The following is a 27,330-nucleotide window of genomic DNA, read 5'->3' as shown; positions in this document are numbered from 1 at the left end:
CAGTGATTTTTATTCTTTCCACATGAGCGGTTCTTTAACAGTCTTTTCCTCCACCCAAAGTTGCAAAGAAGTGAAATTTAACAGGAATGAAAACTCAGATTACTGTGCTGCGAAAAAATTGTTTTTAAAGGGCCTTTTCTTTTATTTTTTTCACAATTTTTGTCACTGCATCAACAGATACAGAATGTTCTTTCTCCAAATTAAAAAAAAAAATTTAAAACTATTTAAAGAATTCTCTGTTAAAATAGGACGGTTAGGCCCTAACAAGCATCTAAAGCAAAAGGTGGATATAAAATTATCAATTTTGTTAAAGCTAAATCACTGAGTAGTTTCAATATTTTACTGATTGGTCCTTGGTTTCCTTTAAATATGGTAACGATATTCCTTCATCAGGAAGAACTCTAGTGGTGGTTCTAGCTGTGAACCTGTCCACGACCTGGGCAGGAGGGGCTGGCAGTGGATTCCAGCAGGACCTGGGCTGTGTCCTGGCCTTGGGTCACCTGAGAGGTGCAGTTTCCGCTGGCCACCTCCTCGGGGTACTGGGGTGAACACACTGACTGCCGGCCTAGGAGTTTGCTCACCCTGACCTGGGACCCACAGGCTGGCCCTCCTCGGTGCTCACACGAGTTACACCCCTCACAGCTTACAGGGTCTGGAGGGAGGTGGAGGAGAGCCATGCACCCTAACCCAGGCCCACACAGGGGTACACTGTCCCCCTACCCCCAGGCTCCACCCAGTATCAGTGTACATGTTCTGCCTGGAGCGGAATGGCTGCCTAGGGAAGCAAAGACTCAGGTAACTTGGACATCCTGGTCCTGCTCTAGGAATATTCCTTTGGGGTCCCCTCCCTGCAAGGTTTGCCCCCCAGATCTTCTCCAGGGTGTCAGACCAAGTGGGTGCCCTGCCTTCCGTGTCTCAAGCTCCAGCTGCCCCCTGGTCTGCACGAGTCTCCCCGGTGAGATTCTGGGTGCTCTTTCCAGATCACTGAAAACCAGCCAGCTCTCCGTGTGGCCTATTTCACATTCAGTGTGACTAGACCACCAGGTGCCCAAACAGCTGGACAGACGTCAGGGTGACACAGACGTCACGGTGAGAGGGTGTGATGAGGTTAGATCCCAGTCTGGGGACAGCAAAGCCGACAGCCCTGCAGGCATGGATGGGCCTCGTGTGAGGCTGGAGAGCACCGGGGAGTGGGAAGGGGACTCCCTGTCCGCCTGCTGTCCCCCAGCTGGGCTCTGGCGCCCCTCGTTTCCAGCTCTGCTGCACCTGTGGGCGCTGAGGGATGCTGTGCATGCTTCAGCTCACTGTCCCTCGTCACCTGCCCCCAGCAGGTTCTGGGGAAGCAGTGGGTGAGTAAGGGACGCGCAGTCTGCATAAGCGTGTGGGGCCCCAGCCTAACGGTGGGAGTTTGAGATTCGAAGCTCATCCCGGGCTCAGCAAGCCGACAGGAAACCAGGCTCTCCAGGTCGGCAGCTGAGGGACAAGGTGGTGGTTGTCACTCTAGGAACAAGAGGCAGGCACGACCAGAGGCGGCCGGTGTACAAGGATGGGGACCTCTGTGCAGAAACTCATCTGAGCCATGTCTGGGGTCCCATGCCAGCCACCAGGGGGCGCTGTCTGCCTTTGTAACAGGCGCAGCCAGAGACGCTCATTCTGGGACAGAAGTTGGGGTCCGACAGGGCCCTCTGACCAGCTGGGAGCCCCGCTGGCTGAGCCCAGTGTCTGCGCAGGGTGGAGGCTTCCTAACCGCAGAGGAGGACCTGGGATCCACAGGCCGGGTCCTGCGGGAGAGAAGTGAGCTGAGCATGGGACCAGTGGGACCCGGCACCTGGGCCCGAGGGTCCTGTGGGTGCTCTCAGTTCCAAACTTGGTGGCTGATCTGCTCTGCAAACAGAACCCTCCTGGGGTCTTTTTAGCTCTGTAGGTCGCAGGGTCGGCCGATCACTTACATTTTGGACAGAGGCAGGTGTCTAGAAGAGACTTTCTACTATAACATCACTCTGGGGCTTACACACAAGGTAAAAATGGCAAAAGTAAGTGGAGACTGATTCTCCCCACACTGAACATAATTATTTCATTTTTTATAAAAGCACATTTTAAAAGTCAACGTTTTCTCTCAGCCATCAGTTCATTTCCTGCCTGTCTCCAGCCAGTTCTTGAGACGGTGCTGAAGCCAGTGCCCGGAAGCCCTCAGACGGCAACCGGTCATTTAGTGGCGGGGTCGGCCTTCCAGCTGGCTTGCCCGTCTAACTCCTCTGTGCTTTCTTAACAGTGGGTGAGAGTGAGGACAATGGTCTCGTGAACAGGGCCTGAGTGAGGGAAGCAGCCGCAGCGGGTAGACACCGTGCGGGAAACAGCAGCGCAGAGAATGGAGCCTGATGCGCCTCCCAGGCCTTCAGAGAGACCTGCGCGGAGACCTACGCGGGGGGACAGCTGAGCCCACCTGCTCCGAGCCCCGGGCGGGGGCTCCGCACAGCGACACGCTCGGGTCCTGGCGCCTCCTGCAGCCCGACGGGGAGGCTGACTTTCCATCTCTCTCCGTGATCGGCAGTGAGGACTTGGAGTCACAGTGTGTCCTGGGGGAAAGCACACACGTGGTGGCCACCATCAGTGCTGGGAGAACCCACTAGTGTGCGCGCTGAATGTGTGAGCGTGTGTGAGTGTGTATGTGTGTGTTGATGTGTGTGTGTGAAAGTGTGGGGGGGTGTATGAATGTGTGAGCATGAGTGTGAATGCGTGTGTAGATGTGTTTGGGTGAGTGAAAGCATGTGTGTGAGAGTGTGTTGTGTGTGATTGTGGGTGTGTGTGGGTATGTATGGAAGTGTGTGTGTTGGTTGTGGGTGTGTGTGTGTGAGCGTGTGTTGATTGTGTGTGTGGGTGTGTGTGTGAGTGTGTTGATTATGTGTGTGTGTGAGTGTGTGTTGTGCATACAATGCTCACGTGTCCTGGCCACGCAGACAGGACTCCACACCACGACGTCCCCCTCAGGGAGTAAAGGTTCTTGACGTCGACGGCAGAGCTGAGCTGCCCCCTAATCAGAGCGAGCGGCAGGCTGGCCAGGACCCGGAGCTCAGGGCCCACGCTCACCTCCACGCTGACCCGCTCCCTCTGTGCACCTGCGTCCAGGTGCGGCGAGTGTGAAACGACGCCGGGGTGTGAGCCCCTCTCTCCCGTGACTGGTGTTTCTCTGTTCTGATCCGTCTGAGCTGATTTGATTGTTTATGTCGAAGGCAAATCTCTCTTCTCTCGTTAGATGTGGGGTTTCGGGATAGACACACATTGTGGTCGCCAAGTACTGACCATAAATTGTTTCGTCGACTGTTTTAAGAACTCAGACCTGGCTGGTCAAAGGCCCAGCAGCTGAAGGCCCCTCAGATCCTCTCCCCCTCCCCCTGGGGTCCCAGGGAAACCCTCCCTCTGCCTCCTCAGAGCTGCCTCCTCCCGGACGTTCCCCAGGCTCGGAGGGGACGTGGGGACGGAGCGGTGAGCCGCAGCATCACCAGCCTCCCGGGGGAGGAAGTGGGCTCCTGTCACCCGAGGACGGGACTTACCACCTCCAGATCAGCGTCCAGGTGAAGGCTGCCAGGCCGCAGACCAGCAGGGCGCCCAGCACGATGGACACCAAGGATGCCCTTGGCAGCCTCCCCGAGTCTGCAGGGAGAACAAGCCGGTCAGTAAGCCTGTCGGGCCAAGGGCGGGGGTCAGCGAGCCTGACCCTGACCCTGACCCTGACCCTGACGCCGAGCCCATGACTCGCACTGGGCTGCCCCCTGCATCTGTCAGCAGGACCCACCCAGGGGCAGCGTTTCCACAGAGGAGGCCCCTGAACGAGGGTGAGGGGATGGCTTGCAGGACACATGTGACCTCTGCCTTTTCCAGGTGACATCTTGGCCTTCCCTGCAAGGACAGCAAAACTTCCTCCCAACCTGGGCACTGGGAGCCCAGTGCAGACATCCTGGGGACCCCGAAAGGTGTGGGTGCGCAGTGGGCTGTGACTGGGGGGGCCACCGGGAGGAAGAAGCGAGTTAGGAATCCTAGGCCTGTGACCGAGTGGCTGTGTGATGCTGAGCAAGTCTCCTGACCTCTCTGTTCTGTGCACGGATTAAACACTGTGCTGAGCTCACAGAGAGGGTTCACTGGGCGTGAGATGCTGATGGTCTGGGACTGTGCCCAGCACAGAGTGTTTCGTGACAGCTTCGTGTCCTGTGGCCCCGCCTCGGCTTTAGGGACCGGATCTGGCTGCTCCCTCCCGCATCAGAGCGTGCAGCCGAGTGGATGCATAGAAAGCGCCACCCCCAGCGGAGCTGGAAGGTGACCCTGAGTCACCCGAGGGTGCACCACCCCAGGTGGGGCAGGCGAGGAGAGCGATCTCACCTACGCAGGTCCTCCCGTCCTCTCCCAGCACGTAGGGGTCAGCGCACTCGCACCGGAAGCTGCCCTTGGTGTTCCTGCAGCGGGCTGAGGGGTGGCAGGGCGGCTCCCTCGGGTCCTCGCACTCGTCGACGTCTGAGGAACCGCACCGAGGTCAGGCCGCAGCCACAGGCCCCCTCTACCTCTCCGTGGTCGGCTAAGGAAAGAACACTTGATTTCCATGCCCAACAGCTCCTGGGACAATAACGGGTCTCAGGAGCACCTTCTGGTGAAGGGATTTTTTTAAATTATTTTTTATTTTTAAAATATGTCTTCATTGATTTCAGAGAGAGGAAGGGGGAGGGAGAGAGAGACAGAAACATCGATGATGAGAGTCGTTGGCCGGCTGCCTCCTGCAGGCCCCCTGTGGGGGATCGAGCCCCCAACCCGGGCCTGTGCCCCGACCGGGAATCGAACCCTGATCTCCTGGATCCCAGGCTGATGCTCAACCGCTGACCACGCTGGCAGGGCAAGGACGTTTATTTTTAATTCATATTTGAAAATGCAGATGTGGGGGTGAAGTTATTAAAAGACAGCCTGTCAGATGACTGACCTTTACACACGGGGGGCGGGAAGTCCCAGCCGTGGGGGGAGCACGTGAGCTGCTCCCGGCCCTGGAGCCGGAACCCGTGGCGACAGGAAAACACCAGCACAGGTCGTCCCGGGTCCCCGCAGAGCACGAAGTCCCCGTTCTCCACGCTCCCCGGGAAGCCGCAGGCCTCCTCTGCGCAGGGCGAGAGGCGGGCACGGTCAGGCGCCGTCCCCGAGGGCATGGGCTCCGTCCCTCGCTATTTTCTCCAAACGTGCTAATGTGAAACCCCTTCTGCGGGGGAACCGCGTGGTCAACATGAGGTAGCGAGAGGCTGTCACCTGGGGGAGCCGCCTCCCTCCACGCTTCCAGGCTCAGGCCGGGGACGTCCTCGCACGGCTGGAAGTCCTGGGGGAAGCTTGCAACTCGGAAGGAATCGGGGGGCACGCGGGGGAGGCCCGTGTTGTCGCAGATGACCCGGGACAGGGAGTGCTTGTCCAGCTCCTGCCTCTGCGCCTCCGTGAACACCCCGCTGTGTTCCCACCAAAACCTGCACCCGAGGGAGCAGCGTGAGCCGAAGACAGTGCCGCCTCCGGCTCGGTGCCTCCCGCGTCCCAGACACCCACGGGGGGGAGGACACCGTTCTGAGTGACGCCCGGTTATTTCTCCCCAATAATCCCTAAACACGTGACGTGCTGCGCCTCGGAAATTAATAACAAACTTGCATCGGGATGGGGGGAGCTTGGGGGAGGCTAAGGCGCTCTCTTGAGGGAACATCAATATTCTTAAAAAACCTGACAGACCCGGTGACTACAGAAAAAAAGAAAGGCCTGGTGTGTAGGGATTGTTTAGAAAAAGAGAAGGAAGCCCTGGCCGGTGTGGCTCAGTGGCCTGAGCAACGAAGGGTCTAGGGTTCGATTCCCGGCCAAGGGCACAGACCTGGGCTGCAGGTTCGATCCCCGGCCTGGGTGGGGCCCTTGCAGGAGGCAACCAGATGATGTCTCTCTCACCTCGATGTCTCCCTCTCTGTCCGCCCCGCTCCCTCCCTCCCTTCCACTCTCTCTAAAAATCAATGGAAAAAAGTCCTCGGGTTAGCAAAAGAAGAAAGAACTGGTGTGTAGGGATTGTTTAGAAAAAGGAAAGCATTTCCCCACTGTTGTCTGAATTGTCCCCAAATTCCTGATTCTCGGTGAGTTGCAGCCTGAAGACGCAGGGACGAGAAGGGACAGGCAGGGACGGAGGGACAGACAGGGACAGACAGGGACAGGGAGGGACAGACAGGGACAGGGAGGGACAGGGAGAGACAGAGGGGGACAGGGAGGCACAGACAGGGACAAGGAGAGACAGGGAGGGACAGGGAGGGACAGGGAGGGACAGGGAGGGACAGGGAGGGACAGGGAGGGACAGACAGGGACAAGGAGAGACAGGGAGGGACAGGGAGGGACAGACAGGGACAAGGAGAGACAGGGAGGGACAGGGAGGGACAGACAGGGACAAGGAGAGACAGGGAGGGACAGGGAGGGACAGACAGGGACAAGGAGAGACAGGGAGGGACAGGGAGGGACAGACAGGGACAAGGAGAGACAGGGAGGGACAGGGAGAGACAGGGAGGGACAGGGAGGGACAGACAGGGACAAGGAGAGACAGGGAGGGACAGGGAGGGACAGGGAGCTTGCCGCTCTGGTCCTGCTGGGCACCCTACAATTTTGAGGGAGGTCGAGGGCTGAGAAGACAGGCGTCAGGCGTCCCTGCTCCAGAAAGAGCCCCTGGGCCTGTCCGCGTTTGCAGTGTCCACAGCGGGCTGGGTGTCTGAGGATGGTGGTGTTTCAGGGTCGTCTGACATACAGCGTGTTCCTTGCGCGGCATCTGCTTGTTTGTGTGTTCACAGGTGTGGAAAAGCCAGCTGGGGCTCATGTGTAAGGTGCTCGGAACATGAACGTGTTTTATATTTATTCCACTATTATAATAACCCAGTGTCACGAGGGGGTGGGAACTGGCCCGCCTGGGGCCTCGCAGTGCTAAGCTGTGGCACCCACGCTGGGCCCAGGTCCGGCTGACTTCACATGAACCCCGTGGGGCCCCCGTCTCTGTGCGGGCTGTGGTCACCGACACCTACCGGTCCCCGTCCCTCAGGGCCTTCATCTGTCTCCCGATGATGCAGGCGAACAGGGGCCCCGTTCGAGCTCTCGGCAGCAAGGCCTCCACCAAGCCACCCAGCCAGACGTCGATGTTATCCAGGTGCTTGTACAAGCCCATTATCCGGTCAGTGATGCTCCCGTTGGCGATGACGCTACTCAGGTCGTCCCGGGTGAGCAGCCGGGGCAGGCCGCAGAACTCCCTCCAGTCGTTGTAACCTGCACGGGGCACACGGCCGGCTCTCACCCATCTGAGTGCCCCTCCCACACTGACACTGTGTCCACACCTTGGCCTCCCGTCCACAGTGTCCAGCCACAGAGGAGAGCGGGGCCCCTGCGTCAGCAGGAAGACACAGTGGAGTGGTCCCTGGCCTGGAGGGGTCACCAGGCACACAGGGAGGTCAGCCCGATAGCTGAACTCCAGGAGCCCATGCGGGGGTGGCCATGGTGGGAAGGGGCCAGGGTCAGCCTAAGGGGTGTGGAAAGGACAGGGTGCCGACCTGGCAGGCCGTGGTCCCGGCCCCGCTGCAGGTTCAGCGAGGCCAGGTCGAAGGTCCCCGCGGGGGAAAGCACAAAGAGCCTCTCGGTCAGCTCCTCGCTCATCAGCTGGCCCTGCACCTGCAGCTTGGCCGGCCTGGCGAGGAGGCCCCGCACCAGGGGGTCCAAACCACCTGCAAAACACCCCAGGGAAGCTGACCAGTCTCTCCTGGTTCTGCAGAGAGAGCAGCAGCTCAGACCATAAACGTCACTCATTCTTAACAAACATCTCTTGTGAGTCCACGGTTCACCTCATGGCTGCAAAGCTTTTGCGTGCTCTTAGGGTGCTGTCCCCAGGTGCCTGGCCCTGCCTGGATCCTGTGGGGACTGATTTGGGGGGTGTGGAGGGGTCAGGCCTTAGGTCTGAGTCAGATGCTCAAGTGTTTTTGTGTGTGTGTGTTTTCCTGCAGCAAAAACATTACAGTAAAGGGAAGTGTTCGCTGAATTCTAAGGTGAGTAACAGCAGAGGGACTTGGCTGAGCTAAGAAGCCCTGAGGGTGTCAGGGAGCCGGCTCCCTTCACCTGCAAAGCACCAGCCATCCCCATGGGACCCTGTGTGGGAAACAGATCCCCTCTCAGCTCCCTCCGCCTGACACATGGAGCCTCCTGGCGCCCACAGCACAGGCCATAGAGAGGATGGTGGGGGGATGCACCTTCCTTGAGGACCCTCCAGGGGCTGAAGAAAGCGTCTCGCAGCAGCAGCGGGGGCAGGAGCTCCTGGAAGTGGGCATCCAGCCGTCTCACCAGCGGGTGGACTGTGGTGTGGCCGAAGCGGAAGGCGGCCGTGGAGAACACGTTGGACACCGTGGGGTCCATGGTGGAGTTGTAGCCCTCATAGGGGCCCACGTGCTGCCTGAAGGCCTCGGGGCCCAGGATTTTGGGGACATAATCTCGCAAGGTAATGATCTACGAGAAAGGAGACACGCAAGCCTCTGAGCCAGGCTCAAAAGCTGAGGGGTCAGTGCCGACTCGGGGTCAGGGAAGGAGGGTTTCCTCCTGTGCAGCCCTGAGGCTCAGAGTGTCCCAGGAGGGGGCCACGCCTCCCAGGTAAGGGCACAGGTGAGCAGGTACAGCAACACCAACACCAGACAAAGTCTCAGAGCTCCAGCATTGATGGGCTGGGCGGGGCATGTCAGAGACACCCCTCCTCCCCGGACACCCCCTGTGGCAGGGCAGGGCAGGGCAGGGCAGGGCAGGGCAGGGCAGGGCAGGGCAGGGCAGGGCAGGATAGGGTGGGCCAGCCAAGCGTGGGCCACAGCTCTGACGACTGGCCAGGAGGGGTGCCACCCACTGGGCTCCTCTCACAAACACGGAAACCTTTCCATCCAAGCCAACTTCTTCCCTCAGGCCCACCTTGCCCGTGCGCCCAGCAGTAGCACCTGAGCCTACAACAAACATCAGAATCTGTCGCTCAAGGAATCCTGGCACCGGAGGCTCAGGACTCAGACCAACACGAGTTCTCGTCCCAGCTGCTTAGCTCTGTGACTCCAGGAGGTTGGACCAGCCTCCCCGAGCTTTTTTTATCTGAAAAAGCATCTTCCACCCGCATCTGCCAAGTAAGGTCGTAACTCAGTGAAGGAGGACTCAGTGTTAACCAGCATCGGGCGCCTGTGTGTCAGACTCCCACCTGCTCCTCTAGTTTCTGCGCCACTCACCACACACACACACACCACATGTACACACCACACGTACACACACATGTACTCACCACACACACCACATGTACTCACCACACATACACATACCACATGTACTCACCACACACACACACCCCACATGTACACACCACACACACACCACATGTACTCACCACACATACACATACCACATGTACTCACCACACACACACCACATGTACACACCACACGTACACACACATGTACTCACCACACATACACATACCACATGTACTCACCACACACACACACCCCACATGTACACACCACACACACACCACATGTACTCACCACACATACACATACCACATGTACTCACCACACACACACCACACGTACACACACATGTACTCACCACACACACACCACATGTACTCACCACACACACACACCCCACATATACACACCACACACACACACACACACCACATGTACTCACCACACACACACATACTGCATGTACTCACCACATGTACACATACCACATGTACTCACCACATGTACACATACCACACGTACTCACCACACGCATGCCACATGTACTCATCACACGTACACACACCACATGTACTCATCACACGTACACACACCACATGTGCACATACCCACTCACATATACCACATATACACAGCACACATACACACACCACACGCATACACCACACGTACATCAACCGGCAAGAGGACAGTTCTGACGTGTCTAATTACAGGGGGTAGAAGGTGAGACGAGCAGACAAGCTAAACACGTAACACAATTAGTGGCTGGCCCACTTGAGACTTCATCCGAGATCCTCTGACTCCACATTAAAAATCATCATAAATGAGGAAAGAATTAATACTCTTATTTAACTCGCTAATTAACAAATTTCACACAAATTTTCTTTTCATTTTCTCCACTGCCTTCAAAACATAAAAACGTCAGAAGCATTGGTGGACAGGTACCTCAAGGGGTTGCTAGTTGGATTTAATAAGTTAAAGCCCTAAAATGCCCTGGGCACCAGGCACGCAGGGGAGGGACTGAGCCTGCTGCGGCTGCTGAGCGGCTGTGGCTGCTGTCAGCCTCCTGGGAGAAAATCGCCACCCACCCCAGAGGGGAAAGAGCTCAGGCCTGGCCCAGTCCTCCAGGAGCTGCTGTTAACCTCAGTGCTGGGCGCCCACCAGGGCTCTGCGCACCACCCAGGGCGCCCACGTGGCCCTGCCCACACCTGGTGCAGGGCGCCCACAACCTTCCGTGCCTCCTGGTAGGCGGTGTCCGCGCTCCAGTGCGGGTTGAGGGCCTTGAGCGCCGTGGCCAGACGGTTGTGCTCCCGCAGCCACAGCGTGTGCAGGGCCGTCAGCGGGGGGACCTCGCTGGCTCGGTTGTCCCCAGCCAGGAAGCAGGGCACGCGGCCCTGGGCGCCCGGCTCCGGGATGCAGGCTGAGGGCGCGCGTGGCAAGACGAAGGGCAGGTAGGCCCGGCCGGCGTCCCAGTGGCGCGTGTTGACCCGGAGCAGCCCCTCCGCGCTGCTCCAGTTCCGCAGCTGCTTCTCCAGGGCCGGGGAGCTGCCGTACACAGTGGACGCGTCCAGGAAAGAGGTCAGCCCGTTCATCTGTTGTCGCGGGTTCCCCGTGGATAGGTTGCCAAACAAGGCGCCTTGGGCCCCGGTGCCACAGGCTGCGGACGACCGGTAGAAGGGCAGGCAGGTGGCGCCAGCGGTCGGTGAGGTGTTCTCAGGGAGCTGCCAGAAAGGGGGCTCAGGTCACCTCGGGTTCCCGGCACCCTCTTTACAGACACTAGGAACCCCAGGCAGCCACGATCCTACAATGGCATCGCTGCCATTAATTAAGCCAGCCCTCCCCTCCAGTCAAGAAAAGCCCCTGCCTGTACTCTCTCTCGCCTCGTGGGAGAGAGGAAATTCGAACACTGTTAACAGAAAAAATCTGCAACATCTGTGGGCGCCGGCCCTGCATGGGGTAGCCCTCTCGGGGTGACAGTCCTCTCGGGGTGACTTGGCCCCGTGTGCAGCTGCGCACCAAGGGTTGGGCCCAGTGTGTTGTTAGTTTCTTTTCTTTTTTTCTTTTTTTAATATATCTTTATTGATTTCAGAGAGAGGAAAGGAGAGGGAGAGAGAGAGATAGAAACATCAATGATGAGAGAGTCATTGATCGAGCCCGCAACCCGGGCATGTGCCCTGACCAGGAATCAAACCCCGATCGCCTGGATCCTAGGTTGACTCTGTTAGTTTCTTATCTGTGACAGCGGGCATGTTAGCAACAAAGCTGAGAACAACAGGATGCTCACTCATGAGCAGACCGGTTGCATGTGTCAGTGTGAGCACACAATGGGCACTGAGAGGTCATCAGACAATCCAGCTCCAGTCCATGTAATGACCCGGAGGGACGTATGAGAACTGCTGTCCAGTGCCCAGGCTCAGAGCTGTTGATGATGCTTGGAGGGGACACATGGATGTAATATGCACCCACGTATGTACACAGCATGCACACATATGCATAGATCAGTCCTTGACAGCTGTTACCCCCTGAGAACAGGACGAAGGAACTTTCTTGGTCTGATTTTTTAAATGGCATCTATTCCTTTCATGATAAACAGGAATGTGTGAAAGTCCCACCTGGATGGGAAAACACGGACTCCGGTTCTCACAGCTCAGCTGGCAGCCAGACCCTCCCCCGAAGGCAGCCTCACTGGTGCTCTGCGGCGTGAACGCAATGTCGTGGCCGATGTATTGCCCCCACACCGTCAGCAGATCCGAGTATCGGTCATCCTCTGTCACGGCCTCGTTAGAAACCTGGATAACCTGCCTTGTTACCTCCCGGACCTGGGTGAGAAACGTGATTCGTACATGGACTGGGTCTGGGTTTAGCAGATAACCTGCCTCTGGGAGCAGAGTGGCCATCGTCGGCATTGCACAAATGAGTGAGTCACCTAACTAATCAGTTTCTGAACAAGCCTCGGCTTCTACCTGTGAGCTAAGGAGCTACTGACACACCGAGGCAGAGAAGGCTGGACGGGCCTTAGTTTGAACCTGCGGCATTCAGCTCACTAGCTGGTCCCCCCTCTCTGCAGCCTCAGCCCCTCAGCGATAACATGAGATGTGACCTCACCCCGAAGAGGGTCAGGTTGGAGGGAATCACCCAACCCCCACACGGAGCCCACCACATCCCCCGGGGGCTCAGGGAAAGGTCATGGGAACCTAATCCTAATGTGGGTCACGCAGCATCTGGGGTACCCACTGGGGGCAGGGGAACCCCGTTGTATAAGAAGTTGAGGTTCCAGCCTCGGGGCTCGCTGATGCCATCTTCATAGGCAGGCGGCAGCCATCTGGCCAGGGCCACGTTGGCGGCGCCCCACCTGGGGTGGTCTCTGTGGAAACAAGGTGGGCAGGCGAGCAAGGCGGGGAGGCAGAAGGCAGAATGTCCACTTACAATAAACCTTTCTCAAGGAAAACACTCGGGTTGGCTTCCCCCAGGCCCTTGGCTCGACACTGGCCTCCGGCTGGCAGTGCCAGCCAGCCAGGTGTCCAGACGACATGTGCAGGTGGGTGAGTGGCCAGGAACCGGGGGCTCAGAGCCCGGGAGGGAGTCACAAACCATCTAGTCATGTTCACATGCAACCTGCACGAGAAGATCAGGAAACGAAAGACAATACCTGTTGTTGCAGGCTCCCGTGACGAGCCGGTACCTGTCTGCCAGGCAGGTGTCCGGACACTGGGGGGGCAGCATGTGGGCCAGGCACCCCGACAGGTTGGCAATGGTGTCCAGCAGCTCTTCTGACAGAGCATCTGGGGAAACAGGTCGGAGCGTGAGCCCCATCTGTGAGGACACAGCCTCCTGACAGCAGGCTCCTGCGGGCCCCTGGAGCCTGGGGCTCCCGGTGACATCCTCGCACTAAACCCCCTGCAGCTTCCTCTTTGCTCAGAAGGTGAGCTTTTACAGTTCATTTCCTTGCGCTCTTTCAGGAAAGCGGTTCTGAGAGCTGAGCCCGGGGGAGGCCAGTTCTCGGCGACCAGGACCTCGCTGGGCTCGTCTCGTCAGCGGGCACAGCTGGGGTGTGCGTCCGGCCACGTGGCCGCTCAGAGGACGGTGGCCGCCCAGTACTCACCCCTCCCCACCCGAAACCCTGCCTGGGCCAAGTCTGATGACAGCCTGCGTGTGTCCCCTGCAGGCCTTTCCTGCCGCCTGGTCTTGGTTCCCTCCTTGTGAATGTTCTAGCTCAGGGCCCCAGAAAACAGGCTCTTTTGTTTTTTGGTGTTTTGGGGGTTTTTTTGCCGATTTATTGCTTTTTATTCACCAAATTAATTGTGAGCTAGTTTCCCAGGTCAAATTTGAGTAACAGAATCAGTTACTTCTCAGACGAACATAAACAAAATCTTGTGTCTTACCATCTGCTGCTCCCCTACGAGTGAGTAGAAGTCACACCTTCCTGGTGACAAGCGAGAGACATGCCCTTGGACAGCCCCACCCCCGCCCAGTCCCCCGAACAAGGTCCCCTGGTCTGCCCCATGGCTGGCGCTCTGCTCCCAGGGGCCCAGGGCACCCTCCGCACTCACCTGCCGGAGGCCGTGGCTGTTTGGGGTGCTCCCTCCTCATCGCCTGCACCGACGCCTCCATGATCTCTGCCGCTCGGGAGATGGCTCGGCTCGTGGGCTCAGGGAGTTTGGAAAAAGACAGAAGCTGAGACGGAGAAACGATTTCTCTTTTCCTGAGGTTCCTACGGCACAGTTTTTAGAAAATAAGGAAAAGTTAAACTTGCAGCCAGTGTGGATAATAGGGAATTTTTCTGCCTGGAAAAGTAGACATTTGGAATAAGCCAGCTGCTGCCTGGTGATGTTTTAGACCTTGAGAGTTTATTTATTAGTCAGCCTCTAGCAAAGCAGGGAGCTCCCGAGGATAAAACCTGGTTCTCAGTCTGTTTGCTTGTTTTGTTTCACAAACTCCTGATATGAGACCATAATATTCTTGACACTGATGTCAGTTCCATATTTTAAGTCGGGGTGTGTGTTAATTATTTAAAGAGGACCCTGGGTGGATTTAATCCCAGAGCCCTGGTGAGCTGCGGCTGGATCCCAGCGGCGGGCAAGGGAGCTCGGCCCCCACGCAGTCCTGTCTCTGTCTTCGGTGACTAATTCTCGGGAGGGATGCCCACTCACCCACCAGGACTTCCGTCTCCCTTGTCCATCCAGCCCAGGGGTCAGTCCGGGTGGATGGCTGTGCTTTGCTCTGCTTTGCTATGAAAGACTCGGGGCTGAATACTGCGCCTTCCAGTTGCTCCCGCAGATGGTGGTGAGTTTACCCACAGGAGCTCCAGCTCCGAACTTGTAAAACGGAAACCCTGGGGCCCATTTTGGAGGTGGTTGTGAAATTAAATCCGTAAATACATGAAGACTGTCACGGGACCAAGCACACCCGGGTGACGGGCACACGTCCCCTTCGTCTGCCCCTGGGACGCTGTACCTTGTCACGGTGCTGTCGATGGCGGCGTCCACGCGGAGCTTGCTCTCCTCCAGGACGCGGAGCACGTGAGAGTCTTCGGACTTCCCTACGGAAGGAACACGCTCTCAGCGCACGAGAGGCCACAGGGACCTGTCCCGTCAGCCTCCCGAGGAGCCCAGCTGGACGTCGAGATACCTGCACAGCTCCTCCGGCCAGTTAGACCTGGGCCCCTGCGCCCCCTTTCCCCACCTTAGCCGGTGTCAGCCCCTCAGGGGCAGAGCTGCGAGCGGCAGGGAAGCAGGAAGGGCCCCGGCGCTGCTCGGGCTCCCCGCGGGTCCAGGGGGCTGGGCCCTTTTCTCTCACCTGCCCGAACCTCCGCTAATGATCCTCGTAGCTTTTTTCCTGAATATTTTTGTTACCTAAACCAGCAATACAGGGAATTCATGATAACAGTGGTCTGTTTTAACTTATGCTTTTAACGAAAGACAAATTACTCCATGTACCAGCCATTTCCAGGGAAAAGACTCCCATTTTGTTTTATTTTTTTAGTTCTTAGAATGGTCAGGGAGCGCCGTGGTCTGGTGCGTGTCCTTCCGAATTCATACGTTGAAACTGATGCCTGGTTTGAGGGTGGCAGGAGGCGGGGCCTCAGGAGCTGGGTCAGGGCCCTGATAACAGAGACCCCAGGCCCCCCCCCCCCCCCCCCCCGTGGAGCAGCCCAGACGGATGGAAACAATGTTGCAATCCCACTTCTAGGTTAAAATGTGAGGTTCCATGGGACCGATGCAGAGTCCACGGAACTGGAATGAATTTGCCGGCATCTTCCGTTTCCAACAAACGCCCTTGTTACGCTGCTTCCCGCATCTCCCCGTCTGCAGGCAGTGCCTCTGCTTCCTGCTGTTCATTTGCATCTTATTTCAACAGCTAGGACCGTGGAAACATTTGTTATAACGATAGCTGCACATAAATCTTAACGTTGCACGAGCACTAGACTTTGGCCTCAGCTCCGCGTCTCTGAGCCCCGGGCCTCTGTTTTCTGAGCTGTGAAATGGGCCAGCAGCCCGAGGACCAGCTCCGCCTACAGATGACCGTCGAGGTCCTGCAAAGACCTGGTCTACGTGCCCCGTGCCGGTGGGTTCTGGGCATGGACAGGGATCGGTCCATTGTTTGCCTCACACAGTCTGTGAGCACAGTGGATGCAAACCCAAACTCACACAAAAAACCCAAGTGGTATTTCCATTTAAATTCTGGCAGTGGTGGTGAAATTTGATAAACTTTCTTTGAAGCCTAATTTTTATCAGTGAGCAATTATTTTGTTTCAAAGCTATTGCTGGCTTGCTGTCAACTGGAAAAAAAATCTCATATTAAAGAACATAAAACTGAAACACTGTGGGATAATATTTTCTAAATAATTAATTTACCAAGTAAACAAGTCATAAGCCAGCTTCAAAACATCCCAATTAATAATAAATAGGCTCCAAAGTGCAGCATTTTATTTGGATGCTGTGTTGTGCATTAATTATATATTTACTAAAAGTTTAAGCAAAAAGTCACACTTCTCAGTTGGGGAAATAATAAAAAATTGCTTTAGCAAAGCTATAAATACCACATTTACTGATTTTTAAAAAACAATTTGATTTCTAAACCTAAAAAACTAAAACAAGTAGTGCAAAGATAGTTTATTCTGTCCAATCACTCTCTGCGTGACAATTTTGTAATAAACGGCTCTGTGACCTCTGACTTTTGTTACTGTAGTTTATAGAACTAGGAGCTTAAACAACAATATGAGGACAGATTCATGAATTCACAGAATATATCCTGGACACCTGTCCTGTGCCAGGTACTGAAATGATTGACTTATTGTGTGGGGGAGACGGGCCCCTTTTTCCTGAGCTCCTTTCACATGTGGGTTAGTTTCTACTTTTCCTGTACTGGCCACACGGTGCACCCCAGGCTTCGAGGGGAGTCTCTCACGGATGCTCTCACATGTAGTCACTATGACGGATGGTTGTCCAGTTCACACATAAGCAACGGGAAGGAGCCCAAAGCGCCCCCGTTAGTAACTGGCAAGAGCAGAACCCCCTGCTTGGTCCGACCTCAGCGCCCGCCTCCTGCTTCCTGACGTCTTGGATGGCCTGGCGCTTTCTTAAGGAGCGTGCAAGTCTGTGATCACACGGCCTCAGTGTTCAGTAGAACTGGAAGTCTCCAGGCTCCCAGCAGGAGGCATAGCTTGGTGTGGACGTGGGCCAGAAGGACTCAGAGCACCTGCCAGTCCCTGGGGGACGGTTGGGGAGCCCTGAGTCCTGGGGGAGGCCTGTGCCAGGCTGCATGGATGCCCGGAAGCTTCCAGAGAAGCCTGAGCCTCCCAGAGAGGTGGGCATTACAGAGCCTGGCAGCTGGAGCTTCCACCCGACAGACTCCCACCCTCCTCTGGGGACAATCTCTCCTTGGGGTTTGGGCCTTCTTGTTTCTTATTTATTTATATTTTAGGAAACCAGAAGCAGAGTTTGATGTGATTTTTCTGTTTTCGTAACCAAGTTTGGTGTTGCAACACCCTGATTCCAAAAACACATCAAAGAAGTCATTTAAAGAAAAGGGACTTTATAGTCAAGGAGCGAGCAGCTGGTCCCAGAGAAATACCTTTCCAGGTGCTGAGCAGGTAGAGTGGACCTGCTCTCTGATGTCATCACAGGAAAATCAGTTATTTTCCAGAATTGTTTTAATTATTTTAAACTCAAGAATGACTGTTCTTTTCCTGTCGGCGCAGAAGAGGACACCGGGGTGTCCTGTAGGCCTTACCTGCCTCCGACGGCCACGCCTGCTCTCTGCTCCGGAACCGGAACAGGGGCTTTGTAAGAACAGGGTCCAAGGACCACATTCTGTGCGTCACTTACCCCAGAGGAGGTCCCTGCCCCTCATGAGAAGGAAGATGACTTGGCTGCAGGCCACAACCAGCGTGATGCCCAGGACGGCCAGCGCTCGCATCCTAGTCACGTAAATAAAGACCCCCGGTCAGGGGCAAGGCCAACAGGAGCTGCCTTTGGGGGCAGCTTGTGGTTAGACTTTCTATTAGCTGACCCTCACTTGTTCCTACAATGGTGACCGATTCTCAGAAGCTGGCGGGCAGGCTGCTTCCTGAGCCGAGAAGACCGCACGCCTGGGCCGCGGTGCCGAGCAGGCCGAGCAGGTCCTGGTTACAGTGGTGCCTCAGTTTTCCAACGTCTCCGTGGACGGACATTCCGGCTTACGAATGCGGTAAACCCGGAAGGAAATGCTTCGGTTTTCGAACACTCCTCGGAAGTCGAGCATGCCACACGGCTTCCGCTGAGGGCAAGATCCTGAGGCCCAGCTGTCGGTTTTGGAACATTTCAGGGCTCGAACAGTCTTCCGGAGCGGATCACATTAGAAAACCGAGGCACCACTGTATCTGAAAACGAACCTGGCAAATTCGGCAGCTACAGTCAGCAGAACCGCTCAGCAGCAACCCGACGCTGCGTCCTGCTGACGTCAAATCGTGTCAAGCTGCTGGGAGTAAGTCCTGGGAATCAAATAAATCGGTTTCCCATAGAACCTCTATGCAGAAAAAATGACTAATAGAAGGACTTCAGCCATCGTAAAACTGGTAAATAAACTTCCTAAATGCACATGAGTTTCTGTCAGCATTCCTCCCCCTGCGCATAAAATGATCTCAGAGTCACAAAGCTGGTTCAAAACCAATCAGTTCTACTTCCCACAGGGACGACCTGTTAACTGACCCGACCCCCGAGCCGAGGTCCTGGAAACATGGAAACACTGCCTGCCACCCATCACTCAGCGGTGCTCAGAGACCCGCCCCATACTTGCCCTGCGGCCCAAAGAACGGCCTCCCCTGGACCACTTTACAGGTTTCAAGGGTGAGATTCTCCCGAGACTGGAAATGGCACGTTTTGCAACCTGACCTTTCCTCCTCTTCGGAGCCGCAGAGGCGAGCGTGAGGCCGGGAGCTCCTGTGGCCGTGGCCGGTCTGAACCGGGAGCCTCGGCCGTGCCCAGGGCCTGGCTGCCCTCCCTATAAGCTGGCTCTGCGCTCCGTCACCCGCTCAAGTGGCCGAGCTCGAGTGGCTGCGTCTGCCCCGGGCGTCTGCGTGCTGGTCAGAAACAAGGTCCGAGAGGCTGAGCCTCTGGCCACAAGTTAGGAGGGAAAGAAAACGCTCCTGAGCAGAAAGCGACTGAAGTCCACAGGACACCGGATGCTCCCCTCTTACTTCTCCGGGTTAAATATGAAGAGAGGACTTGGGTGCAGAGGTCACCCGGCCGGGTCGGGGCTGCCCCGGGGACAGCTCTGAGGGCCCCGACGCTGGGTGTTATTTATTCAGCGTCCCCAGGCCTTGGTCCCCCCGAGCCTCGGTCTCCTGGCCCTGAGAGGCGAATGAGCCCATTCCCCAGTTTCCTGGGAATGCTGCCTGTTGAACCCCGTTTCCCACCTGATCTCAGGGTTCTTATGAAATCACCCAGTTTCTCTTCTTCAGGAGTTTCTCAAACATGACGTGTCCTGACGCACAGGCCCCGAATCTCAGACCACAGGCCCGGAGGCGCTTTGGAGCATAACAGCGTCGCCATCGGCACTGGAAAGGCCCCTCTGCAGGTGACGGGGGTTTGCAGGGGGCTCGCAGGAGGACGCCAGTCGACGACCCTCATCACTGGTGTCTCCCTCTCCCTCTCCCCTTCCTCTCTCTCAAAATCAATAAAAACATTTTTTTTCTAGAAAAGTACATCCCTATTAATTCAGTGTAATGACAGTGTACGGAGCACTGGCCATGCTAAAAATATTTGTGTGTAAAATAAACTCTCAAGTTTAAAGGGAGCGGGAAGAGTGTGCTTGCTGGTCCTGAGCACTGGACTCTGTCTCTTCCTCTCACAGCCGCGGCGGCAACAGGGCCGGCGGGGATCACGGCAGGGACCTAACAGGGCTCCCCGCTGGTCCTATTTCTAGGTAGGTTTAACCAGCACGCCCCAGACCCCGCGGACCAAGGCCACGTTCCCGCGGGAACACGCGCACAATTCCACTTTCTGCCCGTGGCGTTTGCTCTCCAAAAGCTTCGTAGTTGAAGTAAAGCACTCGGGAACCTTGTTCAGAATGTCACCCCGTGGGTGCTGGGGTACCAAAGCCTCCCTGGGGTGGGGGCCGCCCATTGGCCAGGGTGACACTGTCCCAGGGAGGCGTGACTAGCAGGGGCACCGCTAAGGCCAGACTGGAGCCAACGCCTCCTAAGTCCACACAACCTGTCGGACGTGGCGGAGCTTCCGGCAGCTTCCAGCAGCAAGAGCCACTCACAGGCTCGCTGGAGCCAAGTGCCCGTGACGCTCTGTGCTGGTTCCATCTACTTACGAAATGAGAAAACAAAACAACAGAGACCTTTTTTGTAAATACCAGTGTCCCAGAACATTCTGTCTCTTCCAGGAAAACAGGGGACCGAGGTGAGTGAACAGATCTGCCCACATTTAGCTGCTTCCCAGGGCACCTGCGGGCTCATCTCAGCCCCGCGGGCCCCACACCCACACCCCAGACGCCTAACATTCCTGCTCAGGAACCTCTTTTTTTTATAGAATGAACTATATATTTTTTCCATCACCATTTAGCCCGTTCCCTCTCCCGCCTCCACCCCTCCTCCCCTGCTCAGTAAATTCTTATTTGAATTTAATACCTTTGACACTTTTCTTCAAGGTTTTTCAGGCATTTAGAAAAGTTACTTGTCATCGGTTCTTGGAATTTCATAAAGAAAAGTGGGCAGAGGGCCCACAGGTGGCCGACAGACACAGGAAGGATGCTCAGCGTCACTGATCCTCTGAGACAGAAACTGACACCCAGCGAGAGCCACCCCGCGCCTGTCAGGACGGGTCAGAAAACCCACAAGCAGGTGCTGGGGGGCATGGGGAGGGGACCCTGTGACTGCTGTGGGGACGTAGCTGGTGCCGCCCCCGGGAGAGCAGTGTGGAGGGGCCATAGGACTCAGCGATTCACTGCTGGGTGTTACCCGCAGAAAGTGAGAGCACAAATTCACAGCTGCAGGCCCCCTGGCTCACTGCCGCTCCACCTGCGACAGCCCGGCCCTCACGCGGCCTCGGCGCCCGTCGGCGGGCGACTGGATAAAGGTGTGGTGTGCGTGCGATGGAATATTACGCAGCCACGAAGAAGGGCGAAGCCTTACCATCTGCAATGACACGGATGGACCTCGACAAATGCCGTGTGATTTCCCTTATACGTCGAACCTGAAAATCAAAACGAAACGAAGGGAAAACAAAACAGACGCAGGCTCCCGGGTGCAGAGAACGGGCTGAGGCTGCCAAGGGGAGCAGGGGGTGAAAAAGAGGAAAATTAACAGGGCCGACGGGTAAAAAAATTTAAAAAACAACTATAAATTCTGGGCAAAATATAACAAACGACTGTGTGAAGTCGCCGAGAACAGCCTGAAGTCTGGAGGTAAAGACGACGTGGTTTCCTAACGAGGCTCTGCTCCCGCCGCCGGTCAGCACGTTGGCATCGACGGGCTGAAATGTCCTTTGTCTCGAGTGGAGAAGCTGCTGCACTGTCAGATTGTGTTCATGTACCTAAGACTGACTTTAGTTTTCTACACAAAATAATCCACTTGTCCAAGAAGTTTTATCTTTTCTAGGTGTTTTTCCCCCAGATGAGACCTGTTCTCCTAGAACCATCTGCTCCATCGGTTGCCCTTGGACCGTCCACCCAGGTCCAGCCGGGCGGTGTCACCTGAGCTCCTGGGTAAATGGCTGAACACGGGACACGAGGAAACCGGAACAACCGACCTCACGTTCCCTTTCATGACGAGCTCCGGTGTGTGGAGAGGCGTCCTGGTCGCCACAAACACTGCAGACAGACAGTCACGTTACACCTGAGGACGAACTCGACCTGTTGTTCTATATTAGGCGACCGGCTTAGAAAATCATGGGACAAACGAGTTTTCATGGGAAAAGTTACTTTTCAGTGTTTTCAATAAAGTGAAGGACACGCAGGTTTTCTACTCGACCTTTTGCGAAGTCACGCTTGACGTCTCTTCGAATCAGTGAAGTCACGAGACGCTTTGTTGACACTTGTCAACAAGCGTGGACGATTCTGTTTGCACAGGTTTTGACTCGGCCGCTCCGTTGCCGCGTGACCTCACCGAACGCATGGCTGCCCCGAGTTCTCTCTCCAAGGCCCCCTGTGCTTGGTTTTTCCGCTGTTCACGCCTGACCTTCTTCTTTCAGGCTGACTCAGGAGACTGGGGTCTGAGGACTTTATCTGATGCAGGTTTCCCGGCGGGAAAGTTGTAGTAAAGGCGCGACGAGGCGTTCACACCGAGTGAGGTCCTGGGGGCAGGCACGGCACGCATGTGCTTCCGGGGAGAAAGCCTGGAAACCACCGGGCTTCAGACACAGCCCAGGAAACGCCCCCAAGGGGAGATGGGGACCTCCACCCGCACCTTTACCACTATGTCCTCGGCCTCGCCTGCTGAGAGCCAACTCGGACGTGGGTCCAGCCCCAGTTGAGTTTCCAATGGTGCAGCCTGGACCATGCCCAGACCATGCCTCACGGAGGCCGCAGGGTCAGCAACGCTCCGGACAAGGTGACTTAACCATTTTCTGAATAAAATAGACTCGGGGCCACGGGCACTCACCCCAGGACCCTGAACTGCGGGCCCACCTCTGTCTTCTGGGCTTTTCCAGAGCTGTGCTAACTTCCGAATCTTCCTCTGGGTCAGGAGAGAGCTGCGGTGGAGAAGCTCACGTTGATCTCATCTGTCCCGAGGACAGAGGATCAGAAACCATGCCGTGGCCGGGCCTTGTCCTTCCCCGAATCCGTCTGGGTTCACTCTGAGTTTGTGGAGAGCTCAGAAAATCCCTGCTCATGAAAGGAAGCCGTGGGGCATCCCCACCGAGCCATCGCCAGCCTCGCATCTCGGCATCTGAGCCCTGGGAGAGAGGACTGCTGAGCGGCATGGACACCACGGACCACCTGGGAGCGACTCCCAAGAGCGCCCCTCGTGGGCCACAGGGGCGACCGCAGAGGGAAGGTGCTTCCCACAGGCCACCCCGCGGGGCTCGGAAACCCCCCCAGTCTGCGCGGGAGGCACCACACGGCACTGCAGGTGGGTTTCGTCCCTGCGCGAGCCCAGGTGGCGCGACCTGCAGGAAACCAGCTTCCCTGGCGGAGCAGGGTGGGTGCTCCTTTTATTTTGCATTTGCTCCGAATTCCAGTTTCAAAGGAACAGTTTCTTATAGGACAAGTTTTCTCAGGAAAATACACATTATTTAATATTCTCAAGTCCTCCTGTGGTATAAACTTACTGTTGGGCACAAACGAAACACACACCCTCTCCCCCAGCCACACCGAGTGCCGTCTGCTCGGCCGTTTCCAAGAGTCCGTGTTCCAGGAAAGTGCTACAGAAGCCGCCTTCGGGTGTTTTCAGAAATGTGCCCGGTGCTCCCGTCACCACCAGAAGTGTTTCACTTTGCTCGGCTTTGACCTGACACCATCTTTCCATTATTATCCAGTAAAGGTACATTTTTTAAAACAATGTTTTCTTCATCAAACAAAACCAAACCACAATTACTTCACTCCAGTGCAGATAGGCCTCTGTTTTTGAGCACATTTAGGCTCTTTGGCATAACAGGGAAAAATGAGAATCCATTAAATTTGGAGATCAAACCATTCAGGTTCCTAATGCTACTAATATTAACATGTGAGTTAAGCTTGAGTTATAATAATATAACCACATTTCTGCAAAGAAATGTTGCGGACGCCCTGTGAACACCATTCTCTTGGAATATTATCGAAAGTTCACTTTAAACACTTCCATGGAAGCCCTTAAAATGTAAACGGGAATCTTATATGTAAAATACATGTGAGACGTATATAGACATCGTCTAAAAAGGAGGGTAAGTTTTTAAACATAAAAACCGTTGGTTGTAAATAGCTGGTATATTATAAAAGGTGGCACTCGGAGCTACCATGGGACCCTCACCACGCGCATCAGCGTCTCAGCCCAGCCAGGCTCAGCCTCCGGGGACTAGGAGGGCGACCAGCCCCGCCCAGGGGGCGCTTTCCCTCCGAGGGAGAGGAAAGTGGGGAGTGCTCGGTTCTCTCACACTCCGTGGAAGGGCACCCAGGTGTCACCGTGAGGGACCTGGCGCATGCGGTGCTCACGCCCCGCAGGACTCGGGGGACATGGGGACACGGTGCTCCACGGGGTCCCTGGGCCTCAACCACGGCCGCGCCTGCGCCGTGTGCGGACCCGTGGACTCGAATAAGGACGACCGTGGCTGGAAACAGGGGAAGGACTTTATTGGTATCACAACTATAGGCTCCTTATAAAACCCCACGAAGGTGCAGTTTTGTTCAGGAAAGGTTCATTTTTTAAGAAAATAGTTGGATTCTCAGCCCCGGGCCGAGTGCTTCAGCTGCTGTGCAGGTGCTTCCCGGCCGCGCTCTGGCCATCCATGAAGCCGGGGTCCAGGGAGGCCACCTTGGCCGCCAGGAAGGCGTGGACGCAGTGCAGCACCGCCGCGAGGTCCTGGAACTCCAGCTCCTGCAGGAACAGAGTGGAACGTGTGCAGAGTGAATGTCGGAAAACACGTGAGCCCACATTCGGCAAACTCTCCTCTGTTGGCTTCTAGAGTCACTTGGTCACGAGGACACAGGGAGTGAGACAGGGCCACTCGACTAAGGTGGCTATGACGTGGCTGCACCGGTCTGGCTGCCTGGAGTCCTGACCGTCTAGTCTGAGCCCTCACTTCCTCGTGACCAACACAGGCTGGCGCTCGTGTCTCTCTCTGGCACGTGTGTCTCCGCGCAGCAGAGCTCACAGCATCTGCTGATAGAACACGTGTGCCTGTGCACGCGTGTGCCCATGTGTGCATGTGCCCATGTGTGCGTGTGCCCATGTGTGTGTGTGTCTGTGTGTGTGTGACCATGTGTGCATGTGTGCATGTGCCCGTGTGTGTGTGTCTGTGTGTGCGTGTGTCTGTGTGTGTGTGCCCATATGTGCATGTCTCTGTGTGCATGTGCCCATGTGTGTGTGTCTGTGTGTGTGTGACCATGTGTGCGTGTGCCCATGTGTGTGTGTGCCCGTGTCCATGTGTGCATGTGTGCATGTGTCTGTGTGTGTGCCCATGTATGTATGTCTGTGTGTGCGTGTGACCATGTGTGTGTGCCCATGTGTGCGTGTGCACGTGTGTGTCCATGCGTGTGTGTCTGTGTGTGCGTGTGACCATGTGTGCATGTGCGTGTGTGCGTGTGCCCATGTGTGCGTGTGCCCATGTGTGCATGTGTCTGTGTGTGCCTGAGTGTGCACGTGTGTTCTCAGCGCATGTGCAGGTGTGTGGGGCAGTGGAAGCTCTCACCCCGTTGGTGGTTTACGGGCAGAGTGAACCCCGTCTCTACCTTCATCTCGATCTGTCTGGTGTCGAGATCCTGAAACAGCAGCTTGAGGCGGCCTTTCCCGTCGTCGGAGGATCCCTTCAGCTGAGAGAACCTGAATCTCCAGAGAGCGCCCTGTAGAGGAAGGGAATTCGTTAGTGACTTAGGAGCAAGAGCTCACGTGCGTCACGACATCGACTCATACGCTGAATAATCTACTTAGACAAACAGACGTTTGCTTCCCGACCCTGAGCAGGTGACAGCTCACCTGACCCTCCGCCTTCTCACCCTCCGTCCACGGAGCTGACCGCACGCCACCCGCTTCCCTCCTGACCTCCCGCGAGGCCCGAGGTGGCTGGTCCCCGAGCGCTGCGGCCACAGCCCCTCTGCCCGCCCCCCGGTCCCACCCGCCCTCCCTGGGCTCCTCCTGGGTTTTTCTGCTCATAGTCCAAGAGCATGGTAAGGTCACTGCTCCTTTTCTGCTCGTAAAACTTAAAAAAAATCCATGACCGTGTCGCATTCTTTACATAGTATCTGAGAAAAAGGGAGAACTTTAATCCTGGCTGACACGCTGTCCGCTGCTCTGCGCAGATTGTCCGTTTGTCCTGCACCGGGCTGAAGGCTGTTGATAGGGCCGCCGCTCAGCAGTCGTGCGAGAGCCTCTCCGTGTCTGCCGAGGCCCTTCGGAGGTGAATGTGCTCCACAGAGTCTTACGCTTCCGTAGAGAGGCTGCCGCGAGTAACAAGTCAGCCCCGTCTTTATGAAAGACGACCCTTCACCGTCAACACGCCGCGATCGTCGGTCCTCACAGCGAGCAGCTGCTTTTCCTGAGCAGGCCGGAGGCCGAGCTCTGATTCGACGCATTGATTCTGAAATAGAAACGAATTTTCCTCCAAGTGTCGGGAAGGGCAAAGGGTGGGACCCCTGGCAGGTGACTCCTGGCCGCATGGCCCTCAGGGTTCTCGGCCACATCCCTCTGTTTTCAACCCTGCAGTTGAACAGTTTGCATTTCAGGGCAAAGCGTCAAAGTTCACGTTCCTTCTGGGCTCTGAGGCCTGGGAAGTCTGCTGGGTGTCGGGGGACAGTCTCTCCGGCTTCTCTTTCCCGCCCAGGAAGCTGAGTCAGCCCCTCAGGCGGGATGGGCGTGATTCCCGTTGCGAGGCCCTTGCAGGTGAGAACTGCAGGTCTGTGCAGGAGAGAACCTTCCGGAACCACATTCAGTCCTGGCCTCCGATGGCAGCAGGTTCCAGAAGGGCCACAGGCCCAAGAAATTCACCCAAGAGGCCGGCAGCAGCCAGTAAGGACGGAAAGAGTTCGCTCTGGCTCCAGGCCCCGAACACCTGACTCCACGCGTCTGCCTAAAGTCTCCCCCAATTCCTGGGATGAGCGCAGAGCAGACAGTCAGCCCGGGAAAGCCTCGCACTCCCTGACCGCCGAGGCTCAGATCCACACGCAGCCCACATGGGAGAAAGGAAATCGCCAGGTAAGAAGAGGAGTGTGTGAGGTGAGAACACAGGCGCCTTAAACTCCCCCTTCTGTCCCGGCTCCCAGAGCCGCCCCTCCCTGGCCGAGTGACGCCCTTCAGGGCAGAGCCAGCCAGTGCGGAGGGGCCCCGGCCCGGGTGCCCGCGGACAACCTGCTCTGTCCCAGGTGGGTCTTCCGAAGGCGCGTCCAGATCATCAGCCTATGTGCCTACCATCCATCGCCCATGGAGGGGGCCCGCGAAGGCAGAGTGACCCATGGCTCCCCGCCCCCCGCAGGTGCCCACACCGCCCGCTCTGGGGCTTGTGGGAACCGTGGGACCTGAGCCACGTGTCAGAAAGAAGATTGTCTGTGAAGGTGCAGCTTCCACACGACGCCGCTCCGTCGGGGGGGTGACAGCCAGGCCCTCCGAGCGCGGCTCCTGAACACTCACAGCACGGGTCACCTGTGGGCCCCGCCGGCGTCTTACCTGGGTCCTGCTGTCGAAGCAGGCGAATCCCACGGCAAAGTCCACCGTGAAGCACAGCGCCTCCCCCTGCCAGCTGCACGGGTACGTCTTGGACTAGAAAGAAAGTACCGGCTTTGAGAAAACATCTTGTTTAACGTCAATCAGGGGCTGCACCCCCGCCCCTCCCAGACTCAGAAACTACTTTTAAAGTCTTAACATGCAAACCACACGGAGTGAAAGCAGGGGACCCATAGTGACACGAAACCTCGGAAACACTTCTCAGAGCAG

At 56.5% G+C, this 27,330-nt stretch overlaps 2 protein-coding genes across 2 annotated transcripts in view; both read right to left on the bottom strand.

Moving 5' to 3' along the window:
* Positions 1-1,742: 1,742 nt before the first annotated feature.
* Positions 1,743-17,702, bottom strand: TPO (thyroid peroxidase). The gene is made up of 16 exons (XM_087823897.1): positions 17,612-17,702; positions 14,739-14,823; positions 13,835-13,995; positions 12,934-13,066; positions 12,519-12,648; positions 11,897-12,103; positions 10,493-11,005; positions 8,265-8,517; positions 7,575-7,745; positions 7,056-7,293; positions 5,281-5,489; positions 4,964-5,134; positions 4,375-4,506; positions 3,552-3,651; positions 2,444-2,576; positions 1,743-1,781 (listed from the first exon to the last, which is right to left on the bottom strand). The coding sequence occupies exons 1-16, from the start codon at positions 17,700-17,702 to the stop codon at positions 1,743-1,745; spliced, it is 2,766 nt and encodes a 921-aa protein (XP_087680023.1).
* A 6,319-nt stretch (positions 17,703-24,021) lies between these two features.
* The window catches only part of SNTG2 (syntrophin gamma 2), a 46,623-nt gene continuing 43,314 nt past the window's right edge, over positions 24,022-27,330 (bottom strand). Inside the window, exons 15-17 of the mRNA XM_087823895.1 lie at positions 27,064-27,156; positions 25,137-25,247; positions 24,022-24,282 (exon numbers count right to left, since the gene is read on the bottom strand). Coding sequence (XP_087680021.1) covers positions 24,151-24,282; positions 25,137-25,247; positions 27,064-27,156 — 336 coding nt within the window. The 3' untranslated portion in view covers positions 24,022-24,150. The remainder of the gene's footprint in view (positions 24,283-25,136; positions 25,248-27,063; positions 27,157-27,330) is intronic.

Source organism: Miniopterus natalensis, chromosome 13 (genome assembly GCF_054644295.1).
Source record: "Miniopterus natalensis isolate mMinNat1 chromosome 13, mMinNat1.hap1, whole genome shotgun sequence".
NCBI lineage: Eukaryota > Metazoa > Chordata > Mammalia > Chiroptera > Miniopteridae > Miniopterus > Miniopterus natalensis.
This window is presented reverse-complemented; position numbering and strand designations above follow the sequence as displayed.